This window comes from Anomaloglossus baeobatrachus, chromosome 10 (assembly GCF_048569485.1).
Source record: "Anomaloglossus baeobatrachus isolate aAnoBae1 chromosome 10, aAnoBae1.hap1, whole genome shotgun sequence".
Classification (NCBI taxonomy): Eukaryota; Metazoa; Chordata; class Amphibia; order Anura; family Aromobatidae; genus Anomaloglossus; species Anomaloglossus baeobatrachus.
The window spans coordinates 147,029,608-147,043,210 of NC_134362.1; the positions used below are offsets into that span (position 1 = coordinate 147,029,608).

The window sequence follows — 13,603 nt, forward strand, 5'->3', positions numbered from 1 at the left end:
TCACCTAGTGCCCGATTTCACCGCTATCTGCATCGTCATGATGCTGGTTCCTTCTTCCACCATTCAGCATGTCCGAGTCAGACGGCAGACGCGATGGCGTCACTTAATCACATCTGTTGTGCGGAGCATCAGTGCAGTGGGACCAAAGCAAAGCGCTGGGGGAATAGGACCAAGGGGAGTATGTAGTATATAGGAGGCTATGTAAGGGCTTATACTGTATATTGGATGCTATGTGAGGGCTCATGCTGTATATAGGAGGCTATGTGAGGGCTCGTACTGTATATAGGAGGCTATGTAAGTGCTTTTATTGTATATTGTGTATATTGGATGCTATGTGAGGGCTCATGCTGTAGATATGAGGCTGAGAACTCATACTGTATATAGGAGGCCATGTGTACATAGGGCTGTGCAGGGGCTCTGTGTATAAGGGCTGTGTATGGGCTAATACTGTACATGAGGGGGGGGGGGGGCGCTGTGCAGGCTCATACTGTACATAGCGTGGTATCAGTATACTTAATTCTCCTCAATATTTAGTGATACATTTAATATTACAGTCATATGAAAAAGTTTGGGCACCCCTATTAATGTTAACCTTTTTTCTTTATAACAATTTGGGTTTTTGCAACAGCTATTTCAGTGTCATATATCTAATAACTGATGCACTGAGTAATATTTCTGGATTGAAATGAGGTTTATTGTACTAACAGAAAATGTGCAATCTGCATTTAAACAAAATTTGACCGGTGCAAAAGTATGGGCACCTCAACATAAAAGTGACATTAATATTTTGTAGATCCTCCTTTTGCAAAAATCACAGCCTCTAGTCACTTCCTGTAGCTTTCAATGAGTTCCTGGATCCTGGATGAAGGTATATCTGACCATTCCTGTTTACAAAACAATTCCAGTTCAGTTAAGTTTGATGGTCGCCGAGCATGGACAGCACGCTTCAAATCATCCCACAGATGTTCAATGATATTCAGGTCTGGGGACTGGGATAACCATTCCTGAACATTGTAATTGTTCCTCTGCATGAATGCCTGAGTAGATTTGGAGCGGTGTTTTGGATCATTGTCTTGCTGAAATATCCATCCCCTGCGTAACTTCAACTTCGTCACTGATTCTTGCATATTATTGTCAAGAATCTGCTGATACTGAGTTGAATCCATGCGACCCTCAACTTTAACAAGATTCCCGGTGCCGGCATTCGCCCCACAGCCCCAAAGCATGATGGAACCTCCACCAAATTTTACTGTGGGTAGCAAGTGCTTTTCTTGGAATGCCGTGTTTTTTTGCCTCCATGCATAACGCCTTTTTGTATGACCAAACAACTCAATCTTGTTTCATCAGTCCACAGGACCTTCTTCCAAAGTGTAACTCGCTTGTCCAAATGTGCTTTTGCATACCTCAGGCGACTCGGTTTGTGGCGTGCTTGCAGAAACGGCTTCCTTCGCATCACTCTCCCATACAGCTTCTCCTTGTGCAACGTGCGCTGTATTGTTGACCGATGCACATTGACACCATCTGCAGCAAGATGAAGCTGCAGGTCTTTGGAGGTGGTCTGTGGATTGTCCTTGACTGTTCTCACCATTCTTCTTCTCTGCCTCTCTGATATTTTTCTTGGCCTGCCACTTCTGGGCTTAACAAGAACCGTACCTGTGTTCTTCCATTTCCTTACTATGTTCCTCACAGTGGAAACTGACAGTTTAAATCTCTGAGACAACTTTTTGTATCCTTCCCTTGAACAACTATGTTGAATAATCTTTGTATTCAGATCATTTGAGAGTTGTTGAGAGTTGAGGAGCCCACGATGCCTTTCTTCATAGGAGATTCAAATAGGAGAACAACTTGCAAGTGGCCACCTTAAATACCTTTTCCCATGATTGGATACACCTGCCTATGAAGTTCAAAGCTCAATGAGGTTACAAAACCAATTTAGTGCTTTAGTAAGTCAGTAAAAAGTAGTTAGGAGTGTTCAAATCAAGAAATTGATAAGGGTGCCCATACTTTTGCACCGGTCAAATTTTGTTTAAATGCGGATTGCACATTTTCTGTTAGTACAATAAACCTCATTTCAATCCAGAAATATTACTCAGTCCATCAGTTATTAGATATATGAAACTGAAATAGCTGTTGCAAAAACCCAAATTGTTATAAAGAAAAAAGGTTAACATTAATAGGGGTGCCCAAACTTTTTCATATGACTGTGACTAATAATTAACATGTTAATATTGAGCAGAATTAATTTCAGCCTATTGGTTGGACCCTCCACAACAGCCATGGTCTCTCATGTGGCCCTCCCCTACCCTATGGTAACCACACAAGGCAAACTAGAAGCTGCAAACCTGCAGAGTTTAAAGGAATTGGCCAACAAAATTTTGTGTATGGACAGTGACACCCATCATCTGAGAAGGATCCAGATATTGAATCTCAAAACCCAATCCATTTGTTCTTGAGTCTAATATAAATTTAGTTTGCTATTTGATCCTAAAGTTAATTTTCTATTTTTTTATTAAAACAAATATAAAATTTAAAAAATGAAACATTTTAGACATTGTTAAATTTTTTAAAATTACATGTTTTGTGCTCTTATTTAACTATTTTATTGTCTCAGCCATATATCTAACCCTATCCTAGCATTATCCATAACTAGAGTTGAGCGCGTACCTAACTATTCGTACTCGCTATACTCATGAGTACTGTCTAATACTCACGTATTCGTTCCAAATAGCATTTGCAATGCAAGTCATTGGAGAAAAACTCGCAATGTAACGAGCAACCTGAATGCCATACTTTTTGTGCGAGTACCGAATAGTACGGAATTCGGATTACTCATTACATTGCGAGTTTTTCCCCATTGACTTGCATTGTACTCGCTATTTGGAACGAGGAACGAATATGCGAGTATTAGACAGTATTCGTTAGGAGTATAGTGAGTACGAATAGTTAGGTACTCGCTCAACTCTATCCATAACCCTAGTCGTAATCCTAATCAATGCGCTAACACTAATCCTAGTTGTAGCCCTAAACCTATTCATAGCCCTCTTCCTAACCCTAGTCGTAGCCTCTTCTTAACCCTAGTTGTAGCCCTTTTCCTAACCCTAGTCGTAGCCCTCTTCCTAACCCTAGTCGTAGCCCTCTTCCTAACCCTAGTCGTAGCCCTCTTCCTAACCCTAGTCGTAGCCCTCTTCCTAACCCTAGTCGTAGCCCTCTTCTTAACCCTAGTCGTAGCCCTCTTCTTAACCCTAGTCATAGCCCTCTTCCTCACCGTAGTTGTTGCCCTCTTCCTAACCCTAGTCGTAGCCCTCTTCCTAACCCTAGTTGTAGCCCTCTTCCTAACCCTAGTTGTAGCCCTTCCTAACCCTAGTCGTAGCCCTCTTCCTAACCCTAGTCGTAGCCCTCCTCCTAATCCTAGTCGTAGCCCTCTTCCTAACCCTAGTTGTAGCCCTCTTCCTAATCCTAGTCGTGGCCCTCTTCCTAACCCTAGTCGTAGCCCTCCTCCTAACCCTAGTTGCAGCCCTCTTCCTAACCCTAGTTGTAGCCCTCTTCCTAACCCTAGTTGTAGCCCTCTTCCTAACCCTAGTTGTAGCCCTCTTCCTAATCCTAGTCGTAGCCTCTCCCTAACCCTAGTCGTAGCCTCTCCCTAACCCTAGTCGTAGCCTCTCCCTAACCCTAGTCGTAGCCTCTCCCTAACCCTAGTCGTAGCTTCTTCCTAACCCTAGTCGTAGCCCTCTTCCTAACCCTAGTCGTAGTCCTCCTCCTAACCCTAGTTGTAGCCCTCTTCCTAACCCTAGTTGTAGCCCTCTTCCTAACCCTAGTTGTAGCCTCTCCCTAACCCTAGTCGTAGCCTCTTCCTAATCCTAGTCATAGCTTCTTCCTAACCCTAGTCGTAGTCCTCTTCCCAACCTTAATCCTAGTTGTAGCCCTATGCCTAATTCTAATCACAGTCCTAGTCCTAACCCTAGTCCTAACTCTAACCCTGGGCTAAACTGTAAAACATAAAATTTGTTATAATGTTAGTCCTTTTTTGATTAGATCTCTCTCGCTCCCGTCATAAAAGTGCAAGTGAAAGGAGAAGGGACAAACTTTGGGAGAGCACAGAGCAACATTTGTCATCTTGCTTGCAGCCCATAGTATCGCGATAAAGTCATGTACCGTATTTTTCGGACCATAAGACGCACTTTTTTTCCCCCAAATGTTGGGGGAAAGTGGGGGGTGCGTCTTATGGTCTGACTGTGGCTGCGGGGAATGAGGGTGCTGCGGTGGAGCGGGTCATCGGGGGCACGAGCAGGCTGTAGCAGCCTGCCGTGACCACGTGGATCCGCTCATTTAATATGCACGCCCATCCTCCCGCCCATCTATCAGCGCTGAACTCCGCACTGATAGGTGGGCGGGGTGATGGGCAGGGATCAACCGCCGGCCCGCATGATCACCCATGGCAACTGCAGCCTGGAGTGATCATGTGCGGCTGTATTCACTGCCCCCCGCGCATCATCATCAGTGCGGGGGGCAGTGATCAGTACACATTACTCACTGTTCCCCTGCAACATCGCGATCTCCTGTTTGTGCCGGTCAGCTGACTTGTGTGGAGACTAGCGGGGCGCACAGGGATGATGTCATCGCTGTACGCACATGTCCACACGCAGCTGCCAACACAGACCACCGGAGGACATCGCGATGTTGCAGGGGAACGGGGACGGCTCCACTCAGCGGCGCTGCCGCTGACATAGACGGTAAGAGGAGCGGTGCTGCAGGGAGTGAGGTGAGGTAAGGTGAGTATGACCGTTTATTTTTTTTATGTGCCACAGGATGCGGCCATACACCAGGATGAGGGCATATAGCAGGATAGGGGTATATCATGAGCAGCATGGGGAGTATATGAGCAGCATGGGGAGTATATGAGCAGCATGGGGAGTATATGAGCAGCATGGGGAGTATATGAGCAGCATGGGGAGTATATGGGCAGGATGAGGGTATATAGCAGCATGGGGAGTATATGAGCAGGCTGGGGAGTATATGAGCAGGCTGGGGAGTATATGAGCAGCATGGGGAGTATATGAGCAGGACATTACCCCATAACCGTGTCAGCAGCAGATCCTCGCCCCATAAGTGTGTCATGACCACATTTTTTGCTTAACATTTTATTTTCCTATTTTCCTCCTCTAAAACCAGGGTGCGTCTTATTGTCCGGTGCGTCTTATAGTCCGAAAAATACGGTAATTGGTGAGACAGCTGCTGTACACTGCTGCTTGTTGGGAGCTCATTGTGCCTGTTTGCTTGCCTGCCTCTTGGTGTAGACTGCCCAGGACTAGGGGCTACTTCTTTTGATCATCTGGACAGTGGGAATGGGAGGGCGAATTTTTTTGCACCCCTAAAGAATTTTGTTCCCAAGGTAACGGCCCCAGTTTGTACCCATCATCCACCTCAATGCTACACTACTGCTTCCCTGACATCATTGATCAGGTGGAGGTCAGGAGATCATACACATAATATGGACTGAACCCCATGAATTTGTCTGCACTGTCAAACTGTCTTCCTCTAATGTGCATGCCCACTCTTAACCTGTATACAGTATATAGTATACATAATTTGGAACAGAGACATCAGAGAAGTGAATTAAGAGTTGCTGAAGAAGATCTGCTGCTGTGCAACAAATGGTTAATGACGACTACTTAAAAAGAAAAAAAAAAGTCTTCCACACCTGAGCGTCTTCATCTCTCAGAGTCAGTGAGGCTGGTTCAGAGTCGGAGAATTCATCTGAGGATTCAATCTTTCGCTTTTGATTCTTGCCCAGAGTAATAATTAATTTGCTGTTGGAATGAAGAAAACGGAACAGTTAGAAAAGGGAAATAACTGGGAGAATTGATAACACACAACCAAAACTTCCATAAAATCTCTCGACTGACTTATTAGGTGCTTGGAGCATCCATCAAATAATAGAAAATTGTATAAAATAGTACAAGAGGCGCACACATACTGTGTAATGCATATGCAGAGATGTACTGCACACAATGGAGGCAGACCAGGCTGGAGATTAATGAATGGAATTACGGTTATGCCTGATTTTAGCACAACCACAAGTAAGAGAAATGTTTCATATTGAGGAAGGCCCCGAGACATAATCACACATTGTTGCTTGCATTGGTTAAAGGGATTCTGTCACCAGGTTTTTGCTGCCTAAAATGTACAGAGACCCTGATTCCAGCGATCTGTCACTTACTGGGTCGCTTGCTGTAGTTTTGATAAAAATCACAGTTTTTTCAGTTAGGAAATTATCAATAGAGGACTAGTAAACCTGCTGTTATGTTTTCCGCCATATTCCTGATCTCTGTATAACCCCGCCCCCCACTGATTGGCATTTCTCTGACTATGCACAGTGTACACAGAACACTGCCAATCAGTGGCGTGCATGGGGTTATACTGAGCTCAGCATTCAGAGAACTGCTAGCTCTGCAGCAGATAAAAGTGTGATTTTTCTTCACTGCAGCAAGCAGCCCAGTAAGTGACACATTGCTGGAATCAGGGTCTCTGCCCTCAAATCATGATGCTCTCAGAAGGTGAAGAACACCCCTCACATTTTTGTACACATTTTATTATATCTTTTCATGGGACAACACTGACGATGTGACACTTTGATACAATGTATAGTAGTCAGTGTACGATTTATATAACAGTGTAAATGTGGTGTCCTCTAAATAACTCAACACACAGCCATTAATGTCTAAACTACTGGTAACAAAAGTGAGTACACCCCTAGGTGTAAATAGCCAAATTGTGCCCAAAGTGTCAATATTTTGAGTGGCAGCTTTATTTTCAAGCACTGACGTAACTTTCTTGGGCATGGAGTTCACGAGAGCTTCACAGGAGCCACTGGATCCTCTTCTATCCTCCATCATGATTTCACAGAGCTGGTGGATGTTAGAGAGCTTGCGCTCCTCCACCTTCCTTTTGAGGAGGCCCCACAGATGCCCAATAGGGTTTAGGTCTGGAGACTATTGGTCAGTCCATCACCTTTACCCTCAGTTTCTTTATAAATGCAGTGGTCTTGGAGGTGTGTTTGGGGTCGCTATCATGTTGGAATCCTGACTTGTAGCCCAATTTCTAGAGGGAGGGGATCATGCTCTGCTTCAGTATGTCACAGGATATATTGGCATTCATAGTTCCCTCAATGAACTATAGCTACCCACAGTCAGCAGCACTAATGCAGCCCCAAATCATGACAATTCCACCACCATGCTTGACTGTAGGCAGGACACACTTGTCTTTGTACTCCTCACCTGGTTGCCGCCACACACACTTGACAACATCTGAACCAAATAAATTTATCTTGGTCTCATCAGATCACAGGACATGGTTCCAGTAATCCATGTCTTTAGTCTGCTTGTCTTCAGCAAATGGTTTGTGGGCTTTCTTGTGTATCGTCTTGAAAAGAATCTTCCTCCCGGGAGGACAGCCATGCAGACCAATTTGATGCAGCATATGGTCTGAGGACTGACAGGCTGACCCCCACCCCTGTAACCTCTGCAGTAATGCTAGCAGCACTCATACATCTATTTTGAGAAGACAACCTCTGGATATGACGTTGATCATGTGCACTCAACTTCTTTGGTCGACTATGGTGAGGCTGGTTCTGAGTGGATCCTGTCTTGTTATACCACTGTATGGTCTTAGCCGCCGTGGTGCAGATCAGTTTCAGGGTGTCTGCAATCTTCTTATAGCCTCGGCCATCTTTATTTAAAGCAACAATTCTTTTTTCCAGATCCTCGGAAGACTTTCCCATGAGGAGCCATGTTGAACCTCCTGTGACCAGTATGAGAGTGTGTGTGAGGGATAACACCAAAACAACACTCCTGCTCCCCATTTACACCTGAGGCCTTGAGGCCTTGTAACACTAATGAGTCATATGACACCACGGAGGGAAAATGGCTAATTGGGCACAATTTTCACTTTTGTTGCCAGCAGTTTAGACATTATTGGCTCTGTGTTGAGTTATTTAGAGGGCACCAAACTTACACTGTTAGGGCGCTTTTCTCTCTGCAATTTTCTTGTGCGAGTGCGGTGCGATAAAAAAAAATCTGATTGCACTCGCACCAGTGTTGATCAATGCGATAGTTTCATCTGTCCCGTTTTTTCTCCACACGAATTGGGCTTTCGGTACAATTGCAGGATGCTGTGATTTTCACTGAGTCTCGGCTCACGTGTGTGTAAAATTGCACTGCACTTGCATGTTATGCCACCGCAGTGCGGTGCACGCAGAGACAGACAGCAGAGGAGATGGGGAGAAAGTGCTCCCTCCATCTTCTCCGTTCCTGTGATACGATCGCAAGATCGCATCACAGTCACATGATCCTCGGCTGACACCCGCAGCAGAGGATCATAAGCATGTTGCTTCCAATGCTCCCGCATCGGGAGCGGTACGCAAGTGGAAAAGCGCCTTATACAAGTTGTACACTGATTATTGTATCAAGGTGTCAGATCTTCAGTGCAGTCTCATGAAAAGATATAACATATTTACAAAAATGTAAGGGGTGTACTCACTTTTGTGATATACTGTATGTGTCATACAATATGAATCTGTGTCCAGTAGGGTTTCTAAAATTCACATCCAGATGGGATTGGCTCTGCATGTTGTCCTGCTGTTGACATGTGTTGCCTGCTAGTCTGGTCGGGACCAGGCCGCTGATTATATGAACCATTGGTTTGTATGAAAAATGCAGATTAATATTGGGTCAGTGTGCTCTCCGGTTCAGCTCACTGCCACCATACTGACCAAATATATGCACGTCTAAGAGACCCATTAAACCATGTTCCTACGTAGCGTAAATACTCCCTTTTTTGCAAAAAAATCTACAGGATTCACCCTACATGTGAACATGCCCTTAAGCTGATAATTTACCAGAGGCATGTTTAGTAAGATACCGCCATATAGTTTAGTACCAAAGAGATTTAGGAACCTTAACGGATTGGTCACGTTGCCTTTACATCAACAATGTTGTCTGCACAGCGAAAGGTTAATTTCGTCACCTCCTTCCTTATTTTTTTTTTACTCTATAATGCAAATAATGGATCGGATCATATTTTGTAAGAAATAGCAAACAAATCTATTCCTAATTTTGTCCAATATCAGTAGGGGCCAGGTAATGATTGTGGAGGTTAGATGATTACATGCCTTAGTGGACGGATTTTTTTTTTTTTTTACAAAGCATATTGAGCAAATTTAAGCAGATAAAAAAAAAATAAATAAATAAAAATAAATAATATATATATATCATTTATGATGTATCCTGGGTAAGGCTGGTTTCACACATCAGTTTTTTGCCATCAGGCGCAATCCGGCCAAAACATAAAAAAACGCATCCAGTGTCTGTTGCCGCCGGATGCGTTCTTTCTCCCATAGACTTCTATTAGTGTCGGATGGCCATGCGTTCCATCTGGCTTTCGCCGGATCCGGCAAAATTTGCCTGTCCGGCGGCCGGATGGAACGTTGAAGTGAACGTTTTTTGCCTCCGGCGAAAAAACGGATTGCGTCGGATCCGGCGACATATGCTATTTTTTATAATAGAAACCTAAGGATGCCGGATCCAGATGCCAGATGCCATCATCTATCATATGCCGGAATCTAACGCCGGTTTCCGTTTTTTTTAAACTGAGCATGCTCAGTATCAAAACTGATCCATCAAAAAACGGAAGAAACGGATGGAAAAAACTGATGCAACTGATCAGTTTTTTCGCCGGATCCGTTGCATCAATTTTTTCACCAGATTGTGCCTGATGGCAAAAAACTGATGTGTGAAACCGGCCTAAGTGATATGAATGGTTGTGCACCAATATGAAGACGTGCATGCCAGGGAGAGGCCCCTGTGGTGCCATGCAGATTTCTTTGTATGCCGGGTGCAGTGTATCATGAGGCTCCAGCGGAGGAAGGCCGTACTAATGTCTGTCAATATCTCACTACCATCGCCTAACAGCTCCCTGCAGCGTAGTGCCAGGCGGGGAGAGGAAAGGTTAACCTAATTGTTACAAAATAGCTTTGATCCTCTCGGGAAAGACGGAAGACTTAAGAAGATAATCACAGGGCTACCGTTATGGGGATCCCAAGGATGAACCTGGGGAGAAGGCCGCCTTATAAAAGCAGATCCCTCACACACTGCAGATCTGATAATTACTGGCTGCAATACGAAGCAGAAAAGGCTGCCCGGATACAAATGGCTGTGCTACGCCTGCCTTTTCACATGAGAGCCGGGAGGCTGGCTTTATTGTGTAGTCAAGGCAATTAGTTTACATCAATGCAGCGACTCTGGCACTGCGGGCACCTGAACCGCTCACTCCCCCTCTTCAAGGTATTATCAATCTTCTAACTGCATTGCTGTGTGTGCGGAGATACTATGAAGCAGCCACTGATGGAAATTCAATTTCTGCTCCGGGCATTTATACATTCCGGAATCTACAACACGCCTCAATACAAAGATGGGTGCAACCGCCAAGATGGTGCCCTCACACCGGCTAACGGGCCACCGGCAGCACCAACCTTACACATACTGATATGTACATTCAATGTGGAGGGGAAAATAATATAACCCGAGATGTCTCTGCACTCAGCGCTCATTCTGTGCCAAAATCCGTGTGAAATTTGATTTCAATATACAGTTAGGTCCAGAAATATTTGGACAGTGACACAAGTTTTGTTATTTTAGCTGTTTACAAAAACATGTTCAGAAATACAATTATATATATAATATGGGCTGAAAGTGCACACTCCCAGCTGCAATATGAGAGTTTTCACATCCAAATCGGAGAAAGGGTTTAGGAATCATAGCTCTGTAATGCATAGCCTCCTCTTTTTCAAGGGACCAAAAGTAATTGGACAAGGGACTCTAAGGGCTGCAATTAACTCTGAAGGCGTCTCCCTTGTTAACCTGTAATCAATGAAGTAGTTAAAAGGTCTGGGGTTGATTACAGGTGTGTGGTTTTGCATTTGGAAGCTGTTGCTGTGACCAGACAACATGCGCTCTAAGAAACTCTCAATTGAGGTGAAGCAGAACATCCTGAGGCTGAAAAAAAGGAAAAAATCCATCAGAGAGATAGCAGACATGCTTGGAGTAGCAAAATCAACAGTCGGGTACATTCTGAGAAAAAAGGAATTGACTGGTGAGCTTGGGAACTCAAAAAGGCCTGGGCGTCCACGGATGACAACAGTGGTGGATGATCGCCGCATACTTTCTTTGGTGAAGAAGAACCCGTTCACAACATCAACTGAAGTCCAGAACACTCTCAGTGAAGTAGGTGTATCTGTCTCTAAGTCAACAGTAAAGAGAAGACTCCATGGAAGTAAATACAAAGGGTTCACATCTAGATGCAAACCATTCATCAATTCCAAAAATAGACAGGCCAGAGTTAAATTTGCTGAAAAACACCTCATGAAGCCAGCTCAGTTCTGGAAAAGTATTCTATGGACAGATGAGACAAAGATCAACCTGTACCAGAATGATGGGAAGAAAAAAGTTTGGAGAAGAAAGGGAACGGCACATGATCCAAGGCACACCACATCCTCTGTAAAACATGGTGGAGGCAACGTGATGGCATGGGCATGCATGGCTTTCAATAGCACTGGGTCACTTGTGTTTATTGATGACATAACAGCAGACAAGAGTAGCCGGATGAATTCTGAAGTGTACCGGGATATACTTTCAGCCCAGATTCAGCCAAATGCCGCAAAGTTGATCGGACGGCGCTTCATAGTACAGATGGACAATGACCCCAAGCATACAGCCAAAGCTACCCAGGAGTTCATGAGTGCAAAAAAGTGGAACATTCTGCAATGGCCAAGTCAATCACCAGATCTTAACCCAATTGAGCATGCATTTCACTTGCTCAAATCCAGACTTAAGACGGAAAGACCCACAAACAAGCAAGACCTGAAGGCTGCGGCTGTAAAGGCCTGGCAAAGCATTAAGAAGGAGGAAACCCAGCGTTTGGTGATGTCCATGGGTTCCAGACTTAAGGCAGTGATTGCCTCCAAAGGATTCGCAACAAAATATTGAAAATAAAAATATTTTGTTTGGGTTTGGTTTATTTGTCCAATTACTTTTGACCTCCTAAAATGTGGAGTGTTTGTAAAGAAATGTGTACAATTCCTACAATTTCTATCAGATACTTTTTGTTCAAACCTTCAAATTAAACGTTACAATCTGCACTTGAATTCTGTTGTAGAGGTTTCATTTCAAATCCAATGTGGTGGCATGCAGAGCCCAACTCGCGAAAATTGTGTCACTGTCCAAATATTTCTGGACCTAACTGTATATAGAATATATACAAAAAAACATAGCTGACCCATGACTTCTTGGGTTAGCAGTATTAAATGGAGATATTTACAGGATGTCTAGCCCACATATATTTTCTGCTATAGATTCTGGGTTCTAATTCTTTAGGATTTTTTTAGGTCAAATACATACTTTTAAAGGGGATCTGTCACTAGGTGAAAAGTGTCCAGTTTCCACTCTCATTTCATGCCGGCCGCTCCTCTGAGTATTCAGTTGTTTGTCTTATTAAAATCCATCACACGGTTCCAGAAATACGAGGCTTTTTATCTAGTGCTAATCTTTATGATCTTCACCGAGGAGGTGTGGTTTATTGGATTCTCTGGTGGGACGGTGGGGTCTTTATTGTGGAGACCATAACAATCAGCTGTAAATTCTAAAGGCCCATATCTCTAGAACCGTATGGCAGATTTCAGAAAGACAAAAGCTGCAATAGTCAGTGGGTCAGAGGGAATAAAAAAAGAACAAAAATTGGCCACTTTTGACTTAGTGACCAGTGCTCTTTAAATGAAAAAAGATCATCGTCAGCGTAGACTTTATATATTCCACCACAATGCAAACAAGCCTACCGTCTGTGGAGGACTCGCCATACAGTATATGGGCCAAACAGAGCAACTTCCATAATAAAAGATCACTCTCTTAGGTCTCTCCTGCATTTGAGCCATGAAATACGGTACATAACCGCAGTCCCTTAGATTCAATCTACAAGACACTCGGACAATGCCAGCTGCTTTTAGGATGGCATCACTCACCCCTTATTTATTACCTCGCTATGAAGCTGTACACGTCTGCCCCTGCTACAATGGAAAATTTCCAAATATATCATCTATTGTAACAGAAATGTAAATAAAGAAACACAGCTGGAAATAAGGCACACATAAGACTTCTTTTATACTCTATAACTGCAAAAAAATAGATCGGATCATCATATTTTGTGAGCAATGGCAAACAAATCTATTCCTGATTTTCTCCAATATCAGTAGGAGCCAGGTAATGATTATGCAGGATTAGATGCCTGGGATTACATCCCTATGTCCTGTACTAGGACTTTACAAAAGACAACATGAAAAACTGTTGTCACATAATTGATCATTGTAAGGCTAGGTTCACATTTCCGTTGTTTTAAATCCGTCAGGTCCGTCAACGACGGATCCGGCGTTTTTTAGATGGCAACAGATGTGTTATTTCACAGGATTCTGTTCACAGGAATCCTGTGAAAAAACTGATTCGTCGCGTCTGTTGCATCCGCTGTGCGTCCGTTTTTTGACGGATCAGTCATGATCCGTTTG

General features: G+C 43.8%; 1 protein-coding gene across 4 annotated transcripts in view; it reads right to left on the reverse strand.

Annotated features, from left to right (window-relative positions):
• Window positions 1-13,603, reverse strand: part of CHD9 (chromodomain helicase DNA binding protein 9) — a 365,799-nt gene that overhangs the window by 203,364 nt on the left and 148,832 nt on the right. For all 4 annotated transcript variants that reach the window (XM_075325725.1, XM_075325724.1, XM_075325727.1 and 1 more), the window contains one exon: window positions 5,699-5,807. In XM_075325725.1, the coding sequence (XP_075181840.1) occupies window positions 5,699-5,807 (109 nt within the window). The remainder of the gene's footprint in view (window positions 1-5,698; window positions 5,808-13,603) is intronic.